Raw genomic sequence first — 27,008 nt, forward strand, 5'->3', positions numbered from 1 at the left:
GCAGAAAATTTGAGAAATGGGTGGCCGAGAAATTAGTAGAATGAAGAAGGGCGGCGAAATTTATATAACCTTAAATAAATCCGCCTCTCCGAACAGTGCCGTCTTAATACATTGGCCTACCTGGAACTGCCCTGGGCCTCAAGAGCAGGGGGCGGAGAGTCGTCTCAAAAATGAGATCCAGTTAAAATTTTCGAGAGTAAGCGTGTAAATTGGTACGGCCAAGCAATTCTAGCTTGTTAGGGCCTCAAAGGGCCTCCCCCTTTGCCTAGGGGTCTTTTATGCTCTTAACACGGCTCTGCTGCCGAGACAGTCTCTGGACTAGGTCAGTGAGTGATCAAAAGAGTGAGCTAGAGAAATTGCAAGCACGTGAGAGGGCAAAAGAGCGACTTGGAGCATGAGCAGGCATGTGAATGACAAAAGAGCCATGTCACTGAGTGAGTGGATGAGCAAACGAGTGAGTAATTAAGCTAGTGATTGGTCAAGTCAGGGAGTTAGTGCGGGGAACAAGTGAATAAGTGAAGTTTGGATTGAGCAAGTGAGTGAGCAGATGAGCGCATGAGTGAGTGAGTGAGTGAGGCAGTTGGTGAGTTATTAGATGTCAAATGAACAATTGAGTCTACAGATGAGCAGGTGAGAGAGTGAGTGAGTTACTCATGCGGTCACTCACTCACTGACTTATTCTCTAGCTGATTCATCAACTCATTCGGTCGGTCACTCACTCACTGGTGACGAACTGCTATTTTTTTGGTCGGTGTATTGCGTGGTGGTGAATTGTTGTCGGTGAATTTTCCGGTGGTGAATTACTGTAGGTGAATCTTACAACGATGAATTCTTGTCTGTGAATTTTCTAAACCGCTTATATCCCTATCCTGGGACAGAGTGGGAGCCGTGTTCTGGTTTGGTGGTGGTGGCGGTGAATCTTCTAGCGGTGAATTGTATTGTTTTCGGTGAATTTTCCGGGGGTGGATTGTGTAGTGATGACTTGTGGGTGAAATGTTGTCGATGAATTTTCCTATCGGCGGAATGAGTGACGGTGAATTTTCCGTGAATCATTGAGTCTGTATACAGAGGCAAATTCTACTCACCTTCCACGTGACCCGGATCGATTTGGAGCTAACGGGTTCAACCCTTATATCCAACGGTGCTCCAGTCGGTGCTGTGAAATCAAAATAAAAGACATCGTTTAAAATGGTGCTAACACACATATAATGGGTATAACATCATTATTATTTCCTAAACGCTTCAACCCGTCCAACGTTTCAGACGTAATATTACGTCGGAAGTTCTATGGATGAAACACAATACAAAACCTATGCGAATCACGTTCAGGTCACGACCCATGGCTTAAAAATAGAATCCCTCGCTGTAAATGGATTTGTACGGCCCATCTGGGAAGCCAATCAAGTTCGACTCGCTACCTCTAGCTCAAGAATCCTTGCAGTAAGTGGAGTTGAACGACCCATTTATAAAATCTATGTGAATCAAGTTTTGGTCGTGACCCATATCTCAAGGATAGAATCCCTGGCAGTAAGTGGATTTTTACGACCCATTTCGGAAGCCCCTGCCAATCAAGTTCGGGTCGTGACCCGTAGCTCAAGAATCCCTGGGAGTAAGGGGATTTGTGCGACCCATTTCTAAAACCTATGTGAATCAAGTTTTGGTCGCGACCCACATTTCAAGGATAGAATTCCTCGCTGTAGATTGATTTGTACGACCCATCGCGGAAGCCCCTGCCAATCAAGTTAGTGTCGTTACCCGTAGCTCAAGAATCCCGTGGCTGCAAGTGAGTTTAAACGATCCATTCGGCAGCCCCGGCGACGCAAGTTTCGGTCACGACCCATAGGTCAAGAACCCCTGTTCTACAGTAATGGGAGGACTCAATATTGTGGGAGAAGGGGCTCAAACCCAATATTTCTATAGGTATTATCGACACGGGGACAAATATTGAGTGGGCTCGGACTCATGGACCGGATACAAGTTTGAACCTACGATAACTCGACATCATATTGTTCGCTAGCAGCTTATTTGGCTGCTATACAGGGTGTCCCGTAAGTGCTAGCGCGGCCTTTATCTCATCAGCTGTCCGTCTTAGAAGTACAGTTTCAATTTAAGAGATACTAACCCCCGGCCCGGCAAACATAGTTCGCCATACGGGGTTTCCCGAAGGGAGCATCTCCACAAAAAAAAACAAAAAAAATCAACTTTACATCTTACCCCGGGGAGCAACCATTAACAACTCGAGAGCAGCAATTATTTAGTGTCCCTGCGGTTTACAATAATTACTTCACTTAAGTATTACATCTGACATTGTAATTATCACACTGTAGATATAAATTCAACTTCAAAGAATGCTCAAAAGGCGTTCAAAAATCACCCTGTACCAGTTTTGAGAGTGGAAATACAGGGTGTCACAAAATTAAAAAAAAACTAAATTTTTATATGGTTACCCCCTATCCTCTAATTTCCAATAACAAAGTTGATGCCCTGTTTCTTCTGAGATTTGATGAGATAAAGGCCGCATCAGAACTTGCGGGACACCCTGTATAAAAAGGAGGGCGAGAGAAAAGAAAGACATATTGGAGAGGTTTAAAGAGTGTTTAGGGAACAATCACCTTCTTCCACAGTCCGGAACGTGATCGGCTGCGACGGGTCACCCTGTCCGACGTTGTTCTGGGCGAACACCTGGGCGCTGTACGATGTCCCCGGATGCAGGTTCGACAACGTCTCCGACGTCTGCACGGCCGGGAGCTCGACCTCGTGGAGCTTGCCGCGCTTCTCTGGTCGGGTGATTGGATGGATAGAAGAGTCACGTGATCATCGACAATAGACGTCGAATATACATTTCAACTCAATAACGACGATGCTTGAAGTTTGGCCAGTTCGCGAATCGGCCGGATGAACGCTGAAGTGATTTTGCTACTGGTTTAGGGGAGAAATTCACCGGCATGCAATTTACCGCAATGGAAATTTACCGTTAAGAAAATTCACCGACGAAAGGCTTGAGCTGACACGAGTGAGTGAGTTACAGAGTGATTAGTAAGTGAATGACCTAGTGACCAAAAGAATGAGTGACATAAGTCAGTGAGTTACAGACAGACAGACATGACCGCTGTCTGTAACTCACTGACTTACTCACTATGTCACTCATTCTTTTGGTCACTAGGCCATTCACTTACTAATCACTGATACCGTGGCCGAGTGGTCAGTGAATTAGAGAGTGATTAGTAAGTGAGTGACACAGTGACCAAAAGAATGAGTGACATAGTGGTCAGTGGGTGAGTAACCCAGGGCGGTATTCACCGACGTGGTTTAAACTAGAGTCACAATTTTTGGATGGGTGATCTACACGGATTGGTTAAAACCTGAATTTAACCAATCCGTGTCGATCTCCTATCCAAAAATTGTGACTATAGTTTAAACCAAGTAGGTGAATACCACCCCTAGTGAGTGAAAGAATGAACGAGCGAGTGAGTGAACGACCTAGTGAAGTCAGTGAATGAGTTAGTTACAGAGTGATTAGTAAGTGAGTGACCTAGTGACTGAAAGAATGAGTTAGTTACAGAGTGATTAGTAAGTGAGTGACCTAGTGACTGAAAGAATGAGTTAGTTACAGAGTGACTAGTAAGTGAGTGACCTAGTGACCGAAAGAATGAGTTAGTTACAGAGTGATTAGTAAGTGAGTGACCTAGTGACCGAAAGAATGAGTTAGTTACAGAGTGATTAGTAAGTGAGTGACCTAGTGACCGAAAGAATGTGTGACATAGTGAGTAAGTCAGTGAGTTACCGAGTGGTTAGTGGGTGAGTGACCTAGTTAGTGAAAGAATGACTGACCTAATTGACCGAAAGAATGAACGAGCGAATGACAGTGAGTGAACGAATAAGCCAGCGATTGACAGAGGGAATGATCTAGTGAGTGACAGAGTGAGCTATTCATAGCTAATTCACTCGCTCACCCACTTAACTGCTCATTCACCGACTAATTTGCTCAACCCTGCTCTACTCATTCATCACTCGTGCCGAACTGTTGTCGGAGAATTTTCCTCGCGATGAATAGTCGTCGGTGAATTTTCCGTACACGCTTAGAACTCATGCCAAACGACTTGATCAACGCGCGAAGCTGCCTGCCATTTCGCGAACTTGCCAGACTTCAGACATTTGATCGTTAACAGGCAATATTTGACACTCAACTGACCGTCGTTCCTCCAGTATCGGACGACGTACTTCTCGACTCGACTCTCGTCGTTGGACGACGTCCTCCAGGACAGTCGGACTGACCGGACGGCGACTTCGGTGGCCCTCAGTCCCATCGGCGGTGATGGCGGCTCTTCAAGAAACAAGCAAAATAACGTTACTTAATTGAAGAATTAAGAATAATATCTTAATACAAGAATCCAATAACACTTATGATTTGAAGTGCTAGATGGCAGCATTAATAACACCACGCACAACACTCTCTCACATGCAGACTCTCAGGTACACACACTCACACTCCCATTTAAAACCTCACTTGCTCTTGAAAGGGAGTGAAACGAAAGTAAATTTCAGGGCTATATAGTAAGGGTTGTCTCATCCTTTGAAGTTGCTCTTGCCGCCTTGGCTCAGTGGGCGGGGTCTCGGATCTGGTGCGTCACGTCACTGCTCCCATACTTTGTAAGTAAAGCGTGACCTTGAAATACCAGGGTAGCCAATGACAATTTACCGGCTCTGTCAGGGCGATGACGCCAGCTGGTACCGACTCCGGCAAACACCACCTGTAGAAGAAGGCCGCCGTAGGAAGCTTGTGACGTCACTGACCAAGGCCATCTCACCTATAGTGATTGGATATAATACAAAAAAAAGGATAAAGATGGCGCATGCATCGGCCTGCTATATCCAATGGCTGTAAGTGAGATGGCTTTCTTCAGTGACGTCACGAGCTTCGTGTGGAGGCCTTCTTCTATAGAGGATGTCGCTTCACGAGGCAGCGCTTATTATATGGCCCTGAGTAAATAGACTTTTCCTTCCTGCGCATGGGCGGGATATGCCTCTACCATCCTCCATTTATTTCAAAATTTGTCTTTACGACCTTGATCCTCGCAGTGAGTAGGTTTCGGGAAACCCTCCCAATGCATTTTCTATTGGCTTAAGCTTAGGTGTTAGATAGAGGAACCAACATTCGCTTTAGAATAGTTGCGGCATTGTTCCGACACAGTAGAAGTACTTCATACCTAGTAGTAGGTCGATGACCCTTGCCCACCTTGCTACTGTTGTGTAAGTCTTGCTGGTGAGACTGCCAGAAGTCACGCGTGCTGTAATTAGTTGAAACTTTAGAATAGTTGCAGGCATTCTTGAGGCGCTAGAAATCGTCCTCCATATTCAGTGTCCTAGGCTGAAGGCTCTCACCCATTTTGCTACCGTTGTACAAGTCTTGGAGTCCTTGGCGGGACTGGCAGAAGTCATATGTGTTATGTTGTCAGTATGTGTTAATAGTTGACGCTTTAAAATAGTTGCAGGCACTCCTCAGTAAGAGTCCCGACTCAAGGAGCCCTCACTCAACTTGCTACTGTTGTGTAGGCCCTGACCTGTGTGATGTGCAAATCCTGAAACTCTTGGCGGGGCTGCTCAAAAAGTCATACCTAGGTATTTATTAGGATGTTAGTTTCCTCTTCCGCATTCTGGAACTAAGGCTACTTACCTAGAACGCCGAGCTGGACCTTGCCCTCGTCTTCGCCGAACTGGTTCTTGGCCCTGCAGCCGTAAGTGCCGACATCCAGTTTCTGACTGTCATGGATCAGGAGTTCAGACTTGGTGCCGTATTCAGTCACGTCTCGAACCACTTCGAACCTGGTCAAGCAGCAAAATCAAACAGGGCAGAGGAAAAAGATTTATTCGACGGCACTTCTAAAGCGATTTCAAGCCAAATAGTTTTGTGGCAACCCCAAAGTGCTGCTGAGGCTTGATATTTGTATTCAAAAATCGGAGGAAAGTTGGGAAAGAACAGCAAAAACTAACGGACAACACCCCCTTCCCCTCATTTACGCTGTTCTTTCTCAAATTTTCTCCAATTTTCGAATTCGAATATCTCAGTGATATTGCATTTAGAAACAAGGAATTTTTTATGTTGGCCTCAGGAGAAACAGGGCAACAGCTTTCTAATTGGAAATTAGAGGGTGGGGGGGGGGGGTACGTATAAAAATTTAGATTTCTAATTTTGTGACATATTGTATTTTCACTCTCAAAACTCCTACAGGGCAATTTTTGAACGCCTTTTGAGCATTTCTTTAAACTCGTATCATACCTCTACGATGGACGGTTGATGAGATAAAGGACGCATTAGCACTTACGGGACACCCTGTATAGTAGAAAGATACATTATATGTGTGGGGGGGGGGAGACGGAATCAGAAGTCTCAAAGGAGGGGAAAGAAAAATCAAGGGATGCTATAAAGCATCGCGGTGGTGGAGAGAGAGGAAAGAAAATACAGAGAACTTGTTTTAATTTATTCCACTTGTGTTTGGACGTAATATTACGTCCGCGATCGTAAAGTGGTTAATAAATTCATTTCAAAAAAGGCGTTTCTGGTGCTCCAGAACTCTTCTTCAGCCTTTATTTGTCTGGTATGGAAAAAATTAATATTTGTGGGCGCACCAAAATTCGCACTTGTGATGGAGTACATTGTGGTTCCAGGCCTTGACTGTTGCCCTAAAGTTTTTTCATCGATTTCGTCGTCGAACTATGGCCCAAAAGCATGACGGCATGTGGATTTTTGGGAATTTGTCGTCCGACTGAAGCTCAAGCTGCCACCCGGGTGCACAGCATCCCTTGTACCCTCGCTTAAGCCTGGTTGTCACGTGGAAACTTACATTCTGGAACTCTTAAACCAATGAATATAAATTAAAAAAATATATAAGCATAATATTTCTTCACGGGAGTGGGGGTTCCTGGGGCTTCAGTGTCCCCCATGCCTTCTAACTTTTTCCCCCTAAAAACTCCTCACGGAAGCATTTTTGGGCCCTAAACGTCCAATCTTTGTGAACTTATGGCATCATCATCATCGAGAAAGCATCATGAAAAAATGATGCCTTCGTTGGTTACTTTTGCCCACAACCAACAAACGGGTAAAAAGAAAATTACATCAGTAAAAATGTGCCTTCTAGAGAATATTGAAAGCACGTATATAGTAAGTACGTATTATACAGTCGAATCCCGTTATAACGAGTTCCAAGAGACCGGAGAAATCACTTCGTTATAACGAAATTTCGTTGTAAAGGAATTCCAAGTTTTAGCATTGTTCCTATATAAAATTATCTAGAGGATTAGAAAAGTGTTCGTTAAAACGAGATTTTCGCTATAACGGTATTCGACTGTGTATATAAAACGTGTTAGAACATCAATGAACTGGAACTCCTGCTACCTACCAAATAAAACTGTTACGATTATTCTATTCAAATTGATGAAACTTATTTTGCTCGATTATGGGGACAGCAACGCCGACAACGAGAAGAGATAAACCACCCGCAATCGTTACCTGCTCTAGTTTCGCAGTAGAAATGTGCACTATATGACATTCATTGGCCTTTTGAAAATTTAATCATTTGCATACTTGGTGTAAAAGAATTTGCATGCAAAAATTTGGAGATAATGGGATTATTTTCTTAGGGGCGCTTCATTTTTTTTTTTTTTTTTTGCTAAAGAATGTATTTTTGAAAGGGCTGTTCGCTCGGCAATTCTTGGAAGAATGGGAACTTCGATAATTCAGTTAGAGCACCATTGTGACGTGACACAAATGGGAGCGTGCAACATTATTTTTAGCTCAGTAGTAGCGTAATAATAATGAATCAGGTGACGCGTTGTGCGACGAGACTTACCTCGTGCCGAACTGTATGTTGACGTCCTGGTTATCCTTTCGCCAGGTCACAGTGATCGGTTGATCACCGGTCACCTCACAGATGAGCCTGGCGGTGTGACCCCTTCTCACGTCGACTCTTTGGAAACGTTCCTTCAACACTGGAGGCGCTGCAACGAGATTTTTAGCATTAAAGACCGATTGTGAAGGAGTATTTGTTACATACTAAAAATGATGGAAGTAATTTTTGCACGCTAAAAATGTTGAAAGTAGTAATAGTTGCGCAGTAGAAATATTGAAAGTGTTGCGCGCGTACTCACAATTTTGAAAGACACTATAGCAAGCTAACAATTTTTAAAGTAACCGAGCATTGTTTCACGTACGGGATTCTGAAATGTTGCTTGCTATCTTCTTGTTGTAAAATACTATCTTCTTATTATTGCATAATATCTTCTTATTATTGCATACTATCTCTTTCCCCCTTGTTGCATACTATCTATTCTATTTGTTGAATACTATCTTCTTGTTATTGCATACTGTCTTCTTGTTGCACACTCTCTTCTTGTTATTGCACACTATTTTCTTGTTATTGCACACTATTTTCTTGTTATTGCATACTGTCTCTTCTTGTTGCTGCATAGTATCTCCTTTTTATTGCATACTATCTTCTAGTTATTAATTTAAAGTAATTGTTGGTTGCTAACAACGTTGAAAGTTTTGAGTGCATGCTAACAATTTTGAAAGACTGTTGCGAGCTAATATTTCAACAATTTCGAAAGTAATTGTTACATTGTTTCATATTTAAAGTTTTTGTGGGCCTGCTAACAACTTTAAAAAACTTTGTTGCAGGCTAACAACTATGAAAGACTGTTGCAGACTAACAACTTCAAAAGAATGTTGCATGCTAATAATTGTGAAAATAAATGCTTCATTGTTTCATGTAAAAGATTATGATGGCGTTTTCACCATACTAACAATGATGAAAGAGTCTGGTGCATGCAAACAATTTTGACAAAAAAAAATTATTGCATTCTGATAATGCTGAAAGTTTGTGCGCAGGCCAACAATTTTAAAAGACTGTTGCAGACGAAAAATTTTGAAAGTAACTGTTGCATTGTTTCACGTAAAAGAATCTGAAATGGTTGCATTCGAACAATGATGAAAGTAACTTTTGCACGCTAAAACATTAAAAGTAGTAATTGTTTCATATCAACAATGTTGAAAGTAGTAATTGTGAAATGCTAACAATATTGAAAATAGTAATTGTTGCGTATTAACAATGTTAATAGCAGTAATGGTTGTGTAGTAACAATTTTGAAAGATTCTAATGCAGGCTAACAATTCTGAAAGTAACTGTGCATTGTTAATCTGAAAGATTCTGAATGTTTCATACTGTCTTCTTCTATTTGCTTAATATCACTGCTGAAAAAAATTGTTGCATGCTAACAATTTTGAACACAATTGTTTTATTGTTTCATGTAAAAGATTCTGAAAGTGTTTTTCCTACACTAAAAATGTTGAATGAATTCGTTGCAAGCCAACAATTTCGAAAAAAAAATTATTACATTTCAACAATATTGAAAGTGTTGCGTGCGGGTTAAAAATTTTGAAAGACTGTTGCACAGACTAACAATTGTTAAAGTAACTTTTGCATTGTTTCATGTAAAAGAATCTGAAATTGGTGCATACAAACAATAAAGAAAGTAGTAATTGTTGCATACAAACAATAAAGAAAGTAGTAATTGTTGCATACAAACAATAAAGAAAGTAGTAATTGTTGCATATTAACAATGTAGAAAATAGTACCTGTTGCATAGGTACTAGTATTAAGTACATAATAGTAGTTTTTTGCATGTTGTGGCGTTTTATTTGTATATGAACAATGTTGAAAGCATTAACTGTTGCGTACGACAATTTTTAAAGACTGTTGCACTGACTAACAATTTTTAAAGTAACTGTTGCATTATTTCATGTAAAAGAAGCTGAACTTGTTGCATACAAACAATGAAGAAAGTAACTTTTGCACGCTAAAGACATTGAAAGTAGTAATTGTTGCATACTAATAATGTTGAAAATAGTAATTGTTGCATACTAATAATGTTGAAAATAGTAATTGTTGCGTATTAAAAATGTTGAAGGCAATAATTGTTGCATACTAACAGTTTTGAACGTAACTGTGCATTGTTTCGTGCGAAGGATTCTGAAATGTGTTTCATACTATCAATGTTGAAAACATTACTGCATCATTTTCATGTGAAGGATGCTGAAAGTGTTTGCTCGAATATAACCGATACGCTTGTTTGCTTTTTTTTATTTTTTTTATCTAGTTTTGTAAAAGATCTTTTATCAAACTTTTATAGTACCGGCCTAACAAAAGAATTTCGACACCATATCCAACAAAGCTGATCACTTTTGACCTGTTTTTAGGAATACCTTTACAATAAAACGGTTGATATATATTTTGAGAATTACAGTGTTACAAACATCTCCCTATCAATTCACTAAATCCCATCTGCAGGAGGAAAAACCCGAATGAAAACATTATGCAATATTTATGTGAAAAATTATAAAAATTAATTTAGCTTAAATAGACCTTCAAAAATATGTATATATATATATATATATATATATACACCATTTTTAGTGTATTTTCAAAAGCCGGAGGGGAGGGGGGGGGGGCAACGGTCCACCCCCTAAATGACGGGCCTGGAAAAAAGGCCAAAATATGATCAAATGCACATATAATCCGGGCTCTACCTATAAGACTATTCATAGGAACCCTTGATGTGATAAAATAAGACTGTTTTCTACGGAATTCAGACGAATTTTTTAATTTTTTGTATATTTAGTGTGGTTTTGAATATTTTTAGAAAAAAAGTGTGCTCCTACTGCTGTCCGAACAGCTTCACAGCCCAAGGCAAACTGTAAGCGGTCTTATTCACCACCTCATAATCAGGGCCGTACACAGAATCGACTTTTGGAGTGGGTACAAAAGGCTTGGGAGGGCTACAAAAATTGTGTTCCCGAAAAACTTTGAGTTACTACTCTTCATATATCATTGTGCCAGATCTTATCGTGGAACCCCTATTCAACTGAAATCCCCAGTGAGGCTGGCAGTGCTCCAGCACGGGGGGCCCCCCCGAGACAAATCTTATTACATTATTATTTTTTCTTTTTATACTATGGATTCATTTTAGAGTAGACTCCACCGAAGTTCTCAGTTTAGGGGGGGGGGCTCCAGTATGGAGGCGAGGGCATGACGAGCACCGAGATGCTCGAGAGGAATGTAAACATTTTATTCTTGCATGAAATGTGCCCTCTAACTTTGTTTTCTTTCAGACGGATGCACACTGCCTTCTATTTCAACTGCGCTGACCTGTTGTTTCTCTGCGCACAGAATTTCGATATCTGTGCAAAATAACATGCTACCTTAAAACGAAATAGGGAGGTTTTTTTTTTTCTGCGCAGCAAAAATCTCTATGTACACGGAAGCATTCTTAGTGATTTTCAGACTATAAACGTCCATGTTTTGTCAACTTATTCACCATGAAAAAATAGTGCCTTTCTTAGATACTTTTTGTCCATAACCAACAAAATGAGTAAAAATGCAATTTTATCAGCCAAAATATGCCTTTCGGAAAGTGACTATGCAGACAGGATGTATTACATTGAGAAACTTCATTAAATGGAACTTCTCCTCTACCAAATAAAAAACACAACTATGTTATGATTCTTCGATTGAAATTGATGACCGGCTTTTGAATAATGTTTAGCATGGAAAAAACAATATAATTTGATGAATAACAAACATTTTTTGAGCAATAATATTAACAGAATTATCAAGTTTGCTGCAAAACTTAAACAGTTGATGTTTGTGTGAAGTAAAATAACGTTAGTATTATCCCTCTAGGGGTTTCTCTGATTCACAAAACATATAAAATTACTTCTAGTTTATATACTTATGATGTGGAGGGTTATACTTTGCCAGAAGTACTAATGTTATTTCACTATACACAAACATCAACTGTTAAAAGTTTTGAGCAAAATTGATAATTTTATCTATATTATTGCTTAAAAAGCGTTATTGATTATCACGTAGCATTGTTTTTTATTCGACACAATTGATAAAAAAACTGGTCACCACTTCCAAACGAAGAATCGTAATACAGCCGTGTTTTTTATTTGACAGGTGGCATAAGGGGTTCCAGTTTAATGATGTTTCTGTACTGTATATTATTTTCTAAAAGGCATATTTCGGCTGATATAATTTCATTTTTACACGTTTTGTTGATTATGGACAAAAGTATCTAAGAAATTCACCATTTTGTCATGGCGAATAAGTTTACAAATTTAGAGCGTTTAGAGTCTGAGAATAACTGGAAATGCTTCCGCGTACGTAGAGCTTTTTACTGCGCAGAAAAAAAAAATTCCCTATACTGTATAAGGTAGCATATTATTCTGTCATTTTGTACGGATATCGAAATTCTGTCCGCAGAGATTGAAATTTGTGAAAGGTACTTATACTGAAATTTGATAGTTTTATGTAATTCAAATTGTCATAAACATTAATTATGCACGGTTTGTGTTGCATTTTATGTGTTATATCGAGTTTTTAGTTTTACAGTGCCACTTGTGAGTGAAATTCGAACTCTTTTTAATTTATCAGAAAAAACAAATGCCCTAGGTCAAGATAAGTACTTTAATGCAAACCGCATCTCTATATGTATTGGCTGATTGGTTATTAATCTTTAAAACGTGTCCACGACTTCTCGTCCACCCTGTACGTTCAAAATACTCATAAGAGCACATAATTGGTATATCTTACTGTGGACGCTGATCTTTATGCTCTTCATTATCCCTGGGCCGATACCATTGTGGGCCTCACAAACGTAGACGCCAGCGTCCGTCTCGTCGATCCTCTGGAATATCAAAGATCCGTTTGGTGCGTTTGCCCACCTCGAGTCGCCTCTTATCGGCTCCAAGTGCTCACCTAAGAAAGAACCAATCAATAAACAATCAATTCGCCAATAATTTAAACCTGCGCGCAATTATCTCCTTTATTGATCTTCAATGAAAACTTTTCAATTAGTATCAGCACTGATTTTGACTAAAGCATCTTAGAAAAGCGTACGGCCTGAATAGCTTGGAGAAGAGGATAGGTCGAATATTATATTAGAAAATAGACTAACCCGAATATTTTCGAAAAGAGCATAATAGCTAGAATACCTTGAAAATAATATACCCGAATATTTTAGAAAAAGTAATGAGTACAGCCGGAATATCTTAAGTGAAACTCAAACGCGAAATGGATGGACATTTTCAACCAAATGACCAACTTGGCGAGAAAGACATGGCGGAATACCTAAATTACGGTTAAAGGGGGGAAAAAGTTAAGAAAGTTGAGTTATATTTTTTAGTTAGGCTTCCCTTATAATACTGGAGGGGGGAGTGATAGCCGAATCCGATCCTGGAACTAGGAACTGATACATTTCTGACATTAGAGGTTGCATTTCCCTCAACATTTATTACATTAATCGGAAAAATTACATTCCGACTTTGACACGGGTTCACTTACAGCGACGACACACCCGGTCACATCCAATTATATTAAAGCAAAAGTGCACTTCAAATAAATAGATGGCAGCACATACGAAAAGTTACGTCGTCACCGGCGTATGGTCAGTTCACGCTTTTTACCTTTCTGTCGGCTCCACGATATTCTGGGCGTGGGATGACCGGTTGCGCTGCAGTCGACCGTCAGTCCAGCTCCCTTGGCAGCAGTCGTATCGGCTGGTTCTTTGGCCCAGTGGGGTGGAACTGCAATTATACAGAAAAAAAAAAGATGGCGAGTTCAACAAAGATTGTGAATTCAACATAAGCATAATTTATAAATACTTCGTAATACTTGGTCAGACACCCACATGGAGGTGCTGTCGAATTTTTACACCGGTGATTCCCAAACTGTTCATGTTACCCTACTCCATGCATGCTCAATCCATAGCCCGCGAGCCAAATGTGACCCTCAAAGTCCTCTGATGTGGCCCGCGAGCTCAAACTGATTTTTGTAAAAATGAACTAAGCAGTACAAATACAAATACAAATACAAATACAACGCCACAACAGGCAAAATGCCCAACGAGGTGGCTGATAAAAAGATGCCCATAAAAATATGGTTGTCATATGTTTCAAAAATACAGCAACCCAATTAAAAATGCAATTAACACAAATTACAAACAATATATACACATGATAAAATATTATACAATGCCCATAAAGAATACTTATGGTTGTCTTATTCTAAGAATGGACAGAGCTTCTCGATTTACCCCAACATGTTTATCGTATTTCTTTTTAAACGTGTCAATTGTGTTACAATTTACTACCTCCGGGGGTAAGCTATTCCATTTATTAACAACCCTATTGGAGAAAAATTCCCTGCGACACCATAACCTTGCATTGTCCCTCACCAATCGATACTGGTGTCCCCTTGTAAAAGCAGTCGATTGGCGGTGTACTAAAAGTTCATGGTCCATCCTATCCATCCCATTGAAAATTTTGAACACTTCGATCATATCTCCTCGACACCTGCGTTCATCCAATGTAAACATATTCAAAAAATGAAGTCTTTCTTCATAACTCAAGCCCTGTGTGCCAATAAGGACACGCGTAGCTCTTCTCTGCACCCCTTCAACCAAGTCTATGTCCCTCTGTAGGTATGGTCTCCAAAACCTTACAGCATACTCCAGTCCAGGACGAACTAAGCCTCGAAAAAGCGGAAGAATGACTTTAGGAGAACGCGAAGAGACCTTTTTGAAAATGAGACCAAGCATTCTATTCGATTTTTTGACAACCGCTGAACAATGTTCAGAAAACTTAAGTCGCTCGTCAATGAGAATTCCCAAATCGGTGACTCTAGTTGCATCCGGGATAGTGACACCATTCAACTCGTAAGAGAACCGTGGGTTGTTCGAACCAAAATGAGCGACCATGCACTTATCTACGCTAAACGTCATGCTCCATTCATTTGCCCATGCTGCAATCTTGTTTAAGTTGGTCTGGAGCAACTCCCTATCGCTTTCATTCCCGATTACCCCCATTAGCTTCACATCATCTGCGAATTTGCTAGTAATTCCATCGATACCCTGATCGAGTTTATCGATAAAAAGTGAAAAAAGTATGGGGCCAAGGACACTTCCCTGAGGAACTCCACTTGTGACGTCTGTCCAACCAGAGAATTCCCCGTTCACCATAACTCGTTGCGACCTATCTCTTAACCACGATTCTATCCAATTCAGCAAGTTGCCCCCTATTCCAATCTCGTGTAAACGCTTCAAGAGTTTGCCATGTTGGACCCGATCGAATGCCTTCTGGAAATCAAGGTAAACAACGTCGACATTTTTGCTCTTACCCAAAGCCTTAGTCACGTAATCATAGAAGCAAAGGAGGTTAGTTACACATGACTTCCCCTTCCTGAACCCATGCTGATTATCCGACAATACATTATTCTCGTCTATCCACTTCACAAACTGCCTTTTGATGATAATTTCCAAAATTTTCGAGAGGGAGCTCGTCAAACTCACTGGACGATAATTAGACACCACTTCTCTACTACCCTTCTTAAATATCGGAACAACGTTAGCCAGTTTCCAATCTCTCGGGACGATACCCTCAGCAACACTACTCCTGAATATCTGTGCGACTGGCCCCAACAATTCATTAGCACCTTCCCTGAGAACCCTGGGATAGATATCATCTGGTCCTGGTGCTTTGCTTGCACATACATTTCTTAGAAGATTTAGGACCTCCACGTCTTCCACTTGAATATCGTTGAGCGTTTTATTACCCCATGCAACACCCGTATATCGAATATCATTATCTCCATTAAAAACCGACGCGAAAAAGTCATTGAAAGCACTACACATGCCATGTACATAACCAGATTCATTTAGTGCCAGCGGCACATTTCCAGGCTAAAAACGCGACATTTATATATCACTTATGTGACCTGGAGCGCTGTTTCAGATCACTTAAGTGACCCGCAACACATTCTCAGATCCCTTGAGTGACCAGTGGCACATTCACGTATCACTTAAGTGACCTAAGGCACTGTTTCAGATCACTCAAGTGGCCCGCGACACGTTTTCAAACCAATGAAGTAGCGCGTAAAACACATTCCCAGACCACTTAAGTGCATCGCGGCAAATTTACAGATCACTTAAATGACAAGCAGCACAATCCGAGACCACTCAAGTGACCCGCAACACATTCCCAGATCACACAAGTGACCCTCGGCACATTTTCAGCAGTAAAATGTTATGGTCAGTTTTTCCGATGCCTCGCTACTTTTCGGACAATGACTCAGACATTTCACAAACCGGCCAGACTTCAGACACTGGCCGTGACAGATCTTATGACGAACATCCGAGGCAGGGAGTTCATAAGTTCCGGCCCTGGAGAAATGTGAATTTTTGGACTCCCCTATATGTAGTCTTCTTTGAGGCAAATGTGTACGCGGGGAAAGAGTCACGTAGGCTGTGCCTAAAATATACAAGGCAGTCAGTTTTGGGGACCCTGAAAATCTGTGCATGCTGGGTCAACACCATCTATGACAGAAGGCCTCCGCGCGAAGCTCGTGACGTCACTGAAGAAGGTCATCTCACCCACTTATAGCCATTGGATATAGTACAAAAAAGAAGGGTAAAGATGGTGCATGCATTTGCTGCTATATCCAATTCCTATAGGTCAGATGACCTTCAATGACGTCGCGAGCTTCGCGCTTACGCTATAGATGGTGGTGCCCCGTTCGCCCATGCGAGAAACAGCCCCGATCCGAGGTCTGTTCACTTGGATACGAGAATGGACGCATATAGACCTTCGGCGTAAACGGAAGCGGTCAGTTCGTCGACGCCGTTCTCGTTCTCGCCCTTGCACGTGTAATTGCCGACGTTCGCGGACATCACGCTGTCGATACTCAACATGGACCTCCTCCCTTCGGTTTTGATCCTGACATTGGACAGCGGCTGGTGATTGGGCGACAGCTGCCGCCCGTCTATGGACCACCGGAATGTGACCGGTAGCGTCCCCCTCTTCAGGCTGCACGTCAGGTCCAGAGGGTCGCCGATCGCTATGTTGTTCGGGACGAATATCGGATACAGGATCGGCTTCTCTGCTTGGCAAACTAGAAAATAGAAGGAAAAATACCAATTAGTATCACGGGAATGTGGCAACGTGCAAAGAACATTACATTAACGAGAGAGGTCATGTGCATCATAATTATTCTATGTATAATGACCACTAAATATCGGTCATTTTTTTATCTTTTGGTCAATCACATGACTGCACACTGTCTCTCCCTTCTAGATATTCACATGCTTGCACACGTTCTAGCTCACTCTTTTGGTCAGTCTCATGCTTACACACTCTGTAGGTCATTTTTTTGTCGGTATCTCGCTTTCTAGGTCACTCTTTTTGGCCACTAAGCAGCTTGAACACTGTTTTCGTCACTCACAAGCTCGAATACGCTTTATGTCACTCTTTCAGTCACTCACCGACCTGGCCCCATGATCTCTGGGTCTCTCACACTCCCACAACTAGAAAGGGGGGCAAGCAGGTTTGATCTTTTAGTCACCGGACCAGAGGGACCGCGAATTTCACACTTCAATCGTCTTTCAGCATCATAAGGGGGAACCAAAATACGTGCTTGCCCCGTATCACCAAGACCAAACATCTGGTTGTGGCCATGCATATGCCTGCACACTATTTCGGTCACTCCCATGCTCTAAGTCATTTTTTTGGTCCCTCACTGACCTGGTCTCTCTCTCTTTTGATCAGTCTGTTTGTCACTCTTGTGGTTACAAATTATCTAAGTCACTCGTTTGGTCACTCACTGATCTAGTCCCTCGCTCTCTAGGTCACTCTTTTTCAACATTCAGATACTTACAAACTCTCAAGATATATATTTTGGTCATTCACATGCTTGCACACCATTTTGATTCGCTCACTGACCAGGTCCCTTGCTCTCTAGGCAGAAGATTCATGGCTTTACCACCTTTGGGCTGAAGAAATTTTGCTGCCTTTTCCCATAATTTTCTCCACCATACATTCCTTAAATTTTCAGCCCTGGACCATAATCCGTTAATCCCCCCTCCCCCTCCCAGTAAATACTCCTCGGTTTTCACCTCCAGATGCTACAACGTCTGGGGTCCGGAAATTTCACCTCCAACATTTAGGCTGGCCCTGACAGTACGCGTGGCCGTTTTCGTGATCAAGTTAGTGACTACATTCACTTTGTCTCTCATACGGTCACATACTGTCACTCACTCATACTATCACTCACCCGTTTACTTAGCCATTCATACGGTCAACATACATTCACTTGGTCACTAACTTGAATACTAATATGATTACTCATACGGTCACGCAACTTGGTCACTCATAGGGTTGTCACTTTATTATTCAGATGGTCGCACAGCAACTCACTTGGTCATTCATATGGTCTCTCATACAGTCACTCACCCGGTCAGGGCAGGTGAAATATCTCAGTAAATTACCACGTCTACGTTTCTTACATAATTTATAGTAGGAAAAAATGAAATAAAAATAAGGGTTATCCTTTCCGGCGCTTCTAAGATAGTGCTTAATTAGAAACGAGGCCGTGCACACATAGATATTGCACATGGTCACAAAATCATGTATTTATTCATGTTTCAGATCGGGTCGAAATTCAAATCGTCACGAAATTAGCATGATCATGAATAACCACGATTCTCAGCGACCTCGTTGGGAATTTCGCCTGTTGTGGCCTTGTATTCGTAATTGAGCGTACTCCTTGTCGATGTCTTCACTGTACTCAACATAGTGATGCGGTTAAGCACATCTACAGGGGCAATCTAATCAAAACGAAAAAAAAGCTCTTTATTCCAGGGGTTCTCAACTAGGAGTCCTCGGGAAGATTTCATGGGGGAAGGGGTTTATGAGCTTGAATGATAATGATTATAATCAACTCATTGTTTTTATATTATTTAATACCAAATGAAAATCCGTAAAGAGGTCCGTGGTTTTTATATTATCGGCACGAGGGGTCCGAGCAAAGGCTCGTATACGGGGAGGGGGGGGGGAGCCTAGCGCAGAGCAGCATGAACGGTGGCAAATTTGAGGAATGAGTGGTCAAGAAATTTAGTACAATGCAAGAGAGCGGCAAAATTTGTGTAGCCCACAGGTGGTAAAACCAATCGAATGGCCTAATCGATGAGGCCTAAACATGTGAGGGAACAAAAGAGTGACTTAAAAAGTATGCAAGCAGTAATGTGTAACCATAACAGTGTGCAAGCACATGAGCGGCTAGAAGAGTGACCTAGAGAGCAAGGGACCAGGTCAGTGAGTGATAAAAAGTGACTTACAAAGCGTGTATGGTAGTGATCAAAAGAGTGACGTAGAATTGAGGGAACTACCAAAAGAGTGATTTAGAGTGTGAGAGAGAGTGAAAATTACCAGAGAGATGACCTATAGAACATGTGTAAGTATGGGAATGACCAAAAGAGTGTGTGAGAGCTTGTGCGTGAGCAAAACAGTGTGAAGCATGCGAGTGGCAAAACAGTGTGCGAGCACGTGAGTGATCAAAAGAGTGACCTAAAGAATTTGCAAGCTCATGAGTGATCAAAAGAGTGACCTAAAGAATGTGCAAGCTCATGAGTGATCAAAAGAGTGACCTAAAGAATTTGCAAGCTCATGAGTGACCAAAAAATATAAGAGTTAAACTAGGGAGTGTGCAAGCATGTGAGTGACCAAAAGGGTTTGCAAGCCTGTGAGTGACCGAAAAAGTTACTGAGAGAACAAGCCAACTGCCAAAAGGACGACTTGAAGCAGCGTTCCTTAACCTTCTTGGAATGGACCTTTATAGTATATAATTTCTAAGGCGGAGACTCTTAGGTCTCGTGTTTTGTTTATTCATCAAATTTACTGACTTATTTTGTTTTCTTTGAGCGGCTGTGGATCCCCTAGGAAGTGCACACGGAGCACTGGTTGAGAACCGCTGACTTATAATGTATGAAGGCACTAAATTAACCAAAAAAGACACCTAGTGCATGTGAGAACATAAGTGACCAAAAGGATGACATAGAGTGTGTGGAATGACCAAAAAAAAAAAATGACCCAGAGAGCAAGGGACCACGTCAGCGGGTGACCAAAAAAGTGAATCAGAAAGTCACTTAGACATGTGAGTGACCAGAAAGGTTTACAAGCATGCGAATAACCAAAAGAGTGATCTAGAAATCGACAGACTAGATCAGTGAGCTACCAGAAGAGTTGCCTAGAGAGTCTGTCAGCATGAGGGTGACCAAAAGAGTTGCCTAGAGAGTCTGTCAGCATGAGGGTGACCAAAAGAGTCACTTAGAGAGTGCGTGAGCGAGAAGGGTGTGAAATTCGTGCAGCCCACAGGCACAGAAAAACCAGAAATCCACCTCTGGGTCCAAGAAAAACAAACGACCCCCTCCCTTCCCGTTGCACTTATTAATATTTATGTATATCTAAATATATTTTCTCAAATAATATCTCATGATTCCGAAATATGCCAACATTAAAACACTTTCTCATGTTCACATGCACGCAACACACATGTAATTATCTATTTAACATTTTTTCTGATAAGATTATATACGAAGTAAGAAAATAAGGCTTACCAGCAAATGCCAGGATGGTCAGCAATGTCCACAAGAACCTCCTCTGGTCATCACCGCCTTTGAACATGATTGCCGGTCACATTCACAGCTGATGACACAAATTCATGCAAAGATTTAATAAAGGCTAGTTGACACGAGTTATGTTTCGAGTTACGTGAAGGCAACTCACACGTACACATAAATGCTGGAAGAGAGTAATAACAAGACCATTGCGAAAGCGCCGCGTAGCGTCAGATAACAGAAACAACGCAACAAAGAGCTTCACACAAAGTAGAACGCACAAACAATAACACAAGGTAACACATAACTTTTGTGAGATGTTTTTAAGGTTTTATTCATGAAAGCGAGTGGCAATGTTACACCACTGGATAAATGAAATATCATTGAAAATATTGAATACATCCCGACAAGCAACTTCAGAATATACTCTCTGGGAGTTTGGGACAACACACAATCGATTATTTTCCGTAAAATTGATTGTTGGTCTCTCTTCTAAATGTTCGTAATCATAAATAGATGAACACTTGCCGGATCGTCTGATTCTCTGATTGAATGTGCTAAGAGAGAACCTCTGACGAACAACCTCATAGAGTTTAATTACCATTCATTTGGAGCAAGGAAACAAAATTGTATGAGTTTAAATGTTATACTGGAGACATTCTGAATGATTCAAAGAAACTTGGGTAAATATACACAGGTGAAAATACTGATGTGTAAAAGATACTCGGGCGAAGAGACTGATCTCTAAAAGATACTCAGCTGAAGATAATGATTTGTTACAGATACTCAGATGATGATAATGATCTGCAAAAGATACTCAGATGATGATAATGATTTGCAAAAGATACTCAGATGATGATAATGATCTGCAAAAGATACTCAGATGATGATAATGATCTGCAAAAGATACTCAGATGATGATAATGATCTGCAAAAGATACTCAGATGATGATAATGATCTGCAAAAGATACTCAGATGATGATAATGATCTGCAAAAGATACTCAGATGATGATAATGATTTGCAAAAGATACTCAGATGATGATAATGATTTGCAAAAGATACTCAGATGATGATAATGATCTGCAAAAGATACTCAAGAGAAGATTTGTAAAAGATACTCGGGTAAAAATTTGTGCAAGATACACAGGTGAAGACATGCATTTTTATCAGATACTCAGATGAGGATACTGATTTGTAAAAGATATCCTGAAAGATGTTTTCAGGTAAAAGTACTCATTTGTAAAAGAGATACTTTGCTGAAGATAATGATTTGTCAAATCTTCTGATGAAGATGATAATGATCTGATAACGATTTGTACCTCAGATGAAGGTACTGGTTTGTGAAAGTCACTTGGGTCTTGGGTGAAGATATTGATTTAGGAAAAAATATTTGGATAAAGATGGTAATTTTATGAAAAGATACTCAGGTGAAGGTCTTTAAAAGATACTTGGGTGAAGATTTATAAAACAGAATCTCAGGTGAAGATAATAATTTTTAACAGATACTCAGGTGAAGAAAATGATTTGCAACAGATACTTAGGTGAAGATAATGATTTGGAACAGATACTCAGGTGAAGATAATGATTTGGAACAGATACTCAGGTGAAAATAATGATTTGCAAAAGATATTTAGCTGAAAGTAATGATTTATAACAGATAAACAGGAGAAGATTTGTAAAAATAGACTCGATTGAAGATTATCAATCAATATCAACTAACTGGTTTCACTTCAACATTTTACATTGTAATAAACTGAGGCATGTGACAAAGTTGCCACGGGTAAAATAAACACCTTTGCTCTCAATAAATTAAAACAGGGTGTTTGTGAGTGCTGTGATTATAACAAAGTAACATTATCATGTAAACGTGTCAATACGTGTTTTCTGCCATACCTTCGACATGCAGCATTACCCGGGCGTCGTCCGTACCCTGATCGTTGTACACCTTGCAGGTGTAGTTGCCGATATCGCCTTGCGATATGCTTTCGATGATGTACACCGAACGTCTTTCCGAAGAGTTTATCTTGACCCCCGTCTTTCTCGAGACATGTTCGCCATTGACGTGCCACTCGAACCTCACCGGCAGCGAGCCTCTCTTCAAGCTGCAGGTCACGTCGAGGTTGTCACCGATCCCGAGGTCCGGTGGTATCAGGAGAGGATGCAGCACCGGTGAGTCACCGACAGCAGCTGTATGTGTAAAAAGAAATGAGATGACAACTGAGTAATTTTTGTGACAGGAGTTTTTCTCATGCAAATTGACATTAATGCTAATCTGACTCATTCTGATGACCATGGTATCTACCAAGGAGCTGTTGAACACTTCCCACGCTTACCTGAACTGAAGAGATAATGTTGCGTTCAAGTTTGACAATGCAGCTGAATTAGAACATGCATAACGCTACATGACTTTGCACCAAATGATTTGATATGATCATGAAGCGATGACTGCAATGGCTTCAGACCAGTAATCCTGACATCAGATCAGTAATTATGATATTAGATCATGTGATGGCTCCAGGGTCATGTCAGATTAGTTATTGCAATGGCTTCGGTGTTATATCAGATCAATTAATGCAATGGCTTAGGGGTCATATAAGACCAATTTATGAAATTTTTTAAAGGTAATGTTAGATACATCAATGCAACTGGTTCAGGGTCATGTCAGATTAATCAATGCAATGGGTTCAGGGTCATATCAGATCAGTTATTGCAATGTTTTCAGGGTCATGTCAGATCAATTAATGAAATATTTTCAGGGTATGTCAGATAAATTAATGCAATGGTTCCAGGGTCATGTTAGATCAATTAATACAATGTTTTCATGATTTATGTCCAATAAATTAGCATAATGTTTTCAAGGTCATGTCAGATTAATTAATGCAATGGCTTCGGATGGGGAGTCACGTCACGTCAGTTAAAAACTATTTTATTCACCTCCCCACCTCCCATAGGAAAAGTTGACAGAGCTCTAGCATGTTGGCCCCTCAGGCGGGATTGGTAACTTTAACACTACGAATTTAGTACAGAGCTAATGTGAGAGACATGCTAAAAGCCATGGCCAGAGGTCTACCTACACGCATAGCCAAAAGATCTACCGTGTGCTTCTATAACTAGAGGGCTCCAAGAGGGGGGGGGGGGGGGCTCATAATACATGTTTTAGTAACTAAATGAAATTTGCACGTAAAAAATGATCACTTACCTCTTTTGAAAAGACAGATGACAACGATGAGACGGGCAACGACACTTCTATCGAGACTCATGGTTATTGATGTTCACAAGATGCCAATCTAAAGTTCATTCAAGATAACAGAAAACGTTTTCCAATAACATGTTCATGTGTTATGCATGTGAAACATGCGTTAATAACTATTTATGAAGCGTTATGCTGCGTCTTTTTCCTCCCTAAATGTGAAAATGGTGTTAGTGTTTTGGTTTGGACAGAGAGATATATAATAATAAGAAGAAATAATCTTTTCAGATGTATTCAGAACGTTATAATCCGACATCAGCGCCATCTATTGAGCTTTTCTATAAACTACTCGTCTGGTGTAATATCGGCAACAATCAGTGTATAACAATGGTTTTAAACAGTGCAGCAATATAAGATCATTTTATTATTGATTTCTGTCGAGTGCAAAAGGGATTTTAACAATAACATGGACACGAATACTAACTTGGCCTATTCCAAAAGGTCATGAGAGGCTAACTAGGCCATTTGAAATCATAATATGCCAAATATACTTTTTCATTTTACCTTCGACAGTGAGATGAGCCAAAGCCCTGTCGGTACCTTCAGAGTTCCTGACGGTGCAGCTGTAGTTACCGACATGTTCCTCCGACAGCTTGTCGATGACGTAATCGGACTTCTTGGTGGACGTCGTGATGGCGATTCCACGTCTGCCATCGGGTAAGACGGCCTGGCCGTTGAACTGCCACAGGAACTCGACCGGCAGCGAACCTCTCCTCAAACTGCACATGATGCCCACGTTGTCACCGAGGACGGGGTCCGGAGGAAGGAGTATCGGATGCAGCAACGGAGGACCTGACGAGTAACCTGTAACGGAGAGAGAAAACAATGTCTCAATTAACACATTGGCCTGATTTCATAACAATTGAAATTACATAACATATGTAATAACAGCATATTTTTTAAAAGAACCTTAAAACGAATACTTTTAAAATCCATTCGGATATTTATATAAAACTAGCTAAACTACTCCTCTGTTACCTTTGATTGTTGAATATGTTTTGCTATTCTCTTTTACCACGCTTTTCTTAATATTATTCCTGTTACCTTGATTGTTGAAATTTTTTTGTTATCCTCTTTATCTCGCTTCTCTTAACATTATTCTTCTGTTACTTTCATTGTTGAGAATTTTTTTATCTTCTTTATCTTGCTTCTTTTAATAGTATTCCTCTGTTAACTTTATTGTTTAAAATTGTTCGTTATTTTAGAATATTGTTGATACTCTATTGTTACCTTGATTGTTTGAAATTGTTTGTTATTTTAGAATATTGTTGATACTCTATCGTTACCTTGATTGTTTGAAATTGTTTGTTATTTTAGAATATTGTCGATATTCTACTGTTACCTTAATTGTTGAAAAATTCTTTGTTGCTTAATACATTGTTGATGCTCTACAGACCTACAATACTTTTTCCTTCATTGTTAAGTATCTTTTGTTATCCAGAAAATTGTTGATTACTAATGCCTTGTTAGCAATACATAGGTGAAACTTGATACTCAACATTTATCTTGATTGTTGACAATCCTCTGTTGTCCAGAACATTGTTGTAACGCAATTCTTTCCTTTATTTCTAGACATCATGTGCGCGATGCCAGTATTTAATATAAGTATTAACCGTATTTAGAGCGTGCACATTTTTTTATACTATTCTTCCATTCAGTCATCTCATTAGGCATTTTTCCATTTTAAATTCGTATTTAAATCCTTTATTGTCCAGAGCATTGTTGATACGCCACTGTCACCTTCATTGTTGGAGATAAAATCCTCAAAGGTTAGGAATCTTATTCTATAAAGTATTTCCGATAATCAAGGTAACGGTGAAGTATCAACAACGAAACAGTAAAAGATTTCCAACAATCAGGACAACACCTGAGTCACAAAAATGAGGTTGAAAAAAAAAACAACAAAGGGGCTAAAGCAATCAAAGTAACGACAAAAATGCTTCATATAACAAAGGGATTTCTAATAATCAAGGTAGTAATGATCTTGACTACAAAATATTTTTAACAATATGAGTGATCTAAATATATACTTCGGTGAATAAAAAGATACATAACACCCAAAATAATAATAAGGTATCGACAATGCTCTGAGCAACAATGGATTTTCAACCATTAAGATAACGGTAACAAAAAATACCTCTAACAATAATATTCAAACACGTGTGTTTCACAGTATCAGAATTATGAAAATAAAATACCACATGCAGTAAGTAGCAAAATTTGAATTTTCATGTCGGTCTTATGATTATTTTAAAAAAATGCAAGTTCATTGTTGATAGCGTGAAGCAATTGTTAGGAATTTTTCTATCAATTTCAACCATAAAATTATCGATTATCAGATTGATTTATCTTGATTGTTATCACTCTTTGATACAAGTGTAAATATATATAATTTTTTGATTCAACATTACTGAATAAGAATTCAAGATCAATCACAACAATGGGTACAACAATACTTTCATATTATAATTCAGAGATGTTGAACATACCTTTCTGAATCTCCAAAGACATAAATAGCAGCATCAGTGCTCTGCAGAGAAGCCTCATATCTCTCGTAGAACCCGTGTAGGTCTGATATCTGCAACAATACTCAATCCTCAACCTTCCAATAATGAGATTTCAATAGGAAAATATAATATACATAAAGGGGGAAGAGGAAGAGATGAAAAACTAGCGTCGTGTCTACTTTTTTAATGATACTGGTGCGATTGAGTAGTTTGTCCGATGTGTTTACTTCGGAATACGACGGATTCAAACGATTTCAGCGCCCTCTATATTTAGCACGGGACACGATTCTCCGAAAAAATACGTTCAGATACATATGGATACATTCAATGGTTATCACTGAATGAATATAACTAATAAACATTTCAATATTATTTTGTGTTTTTCTGAGGAACAATGCTTTGCGCGTGCAGTGTAACCAACCTTACAACGATGCATCACTTTTCCCCGTAACAATTGAATACCGAATTAATTGATGTGACTAATCTTATTTATAACAATTAAACAGGTAAAAAAAGTACTGAATTTGAACGATGGGATTCTGGATGACAGAAGGATTATAAATAAAGCTTTCCAAAACATTTTTGTTTTAAAGTATTGAAAAAGGTCCAAGTTGATAGCGTTTTGTCGAGTCATAGTAAGGATTAGTATGCATTGTAGCGAACAGTATTGTTCCACGAAGATACACCAATAAAATACTTCGTCAGATAACAATAGACTTTTAGTAATAGCGAAATTTATTAACGAA

General features: G+C 40.0%; 1 protein-coding gene across 16 annotated transcripts in view; it reads right to left on the bottom strand.

Moving 5' to 3' along the window:
• The window catches only part of LOC149071021 (cell adhesion molecule Dscam1-like), a 91,756-nt gene that overhangs the window by 16,564 nt on the left and 48,184 nt on the right, over window positions 1-27,008 (bottom strand). For 13 of the 16 annotated variants that reach the window (XM_089248351.1, XM_089248357.1, XM_089248359.1 and 10 more), the window contains 7 exons: window positions 13,523-13,642; window positions 12,651-12,815; window positions 7,848-7,995; window positions 5,675-5,823; window positions 4,193-4,324; window positions 2,613-2,777; window positions 1,086-1,156 (listed from right to left, as the gene is read on the bottom strand). In XM_089248351.1, coding sequence (XP_089104477.1) covers window positions 1,086-1,156; window positions 2,613-2,777; window positions 4,193-4,324; window positions 5,675-5,823; window positions 7,848-7,995; window positions 12,651-12,815; window positions 13,523-13,642 — 950 coding nt within the window. Of the gene's footprint in view, window positions 1-1,085; window positions 1,157-2,612; window positions 2,778-4,192; window positions 4,325-5,674; window positions 5,824-7,847; window positions 7,996-12,650; window positions 12,816-13,522; window positions 13,643-16,697; window positions 17,004-20,502; window positions 21,198-22,398; window positions 22,693-23,704; window positions 23,956-24,259; window positions 24,560-26,244; window positions 26,637-27,008 lie in introns of those variants that run through there. The other 3 variants (XM_089248353.1, XM_089248354.1, XM_089248349.1) reach the window with 3 other exon arrangements.

This window comes from Pholcus phalangioides, unplaced genomic scaffold (assembly GCF_987345545.1).
Source record: "Pholcus phalangioides strain wild (caught in Gottingen) unplaced genomic scaffold, Ppha-v1.0 ptg000020l_1, whole genome shotgun sequence".
NCBI lineage: Eukaryota > Metazoa > Arthropoda > Arachnida > Araneae > Pholcidae > Pholcus > Pholcus phalangioides.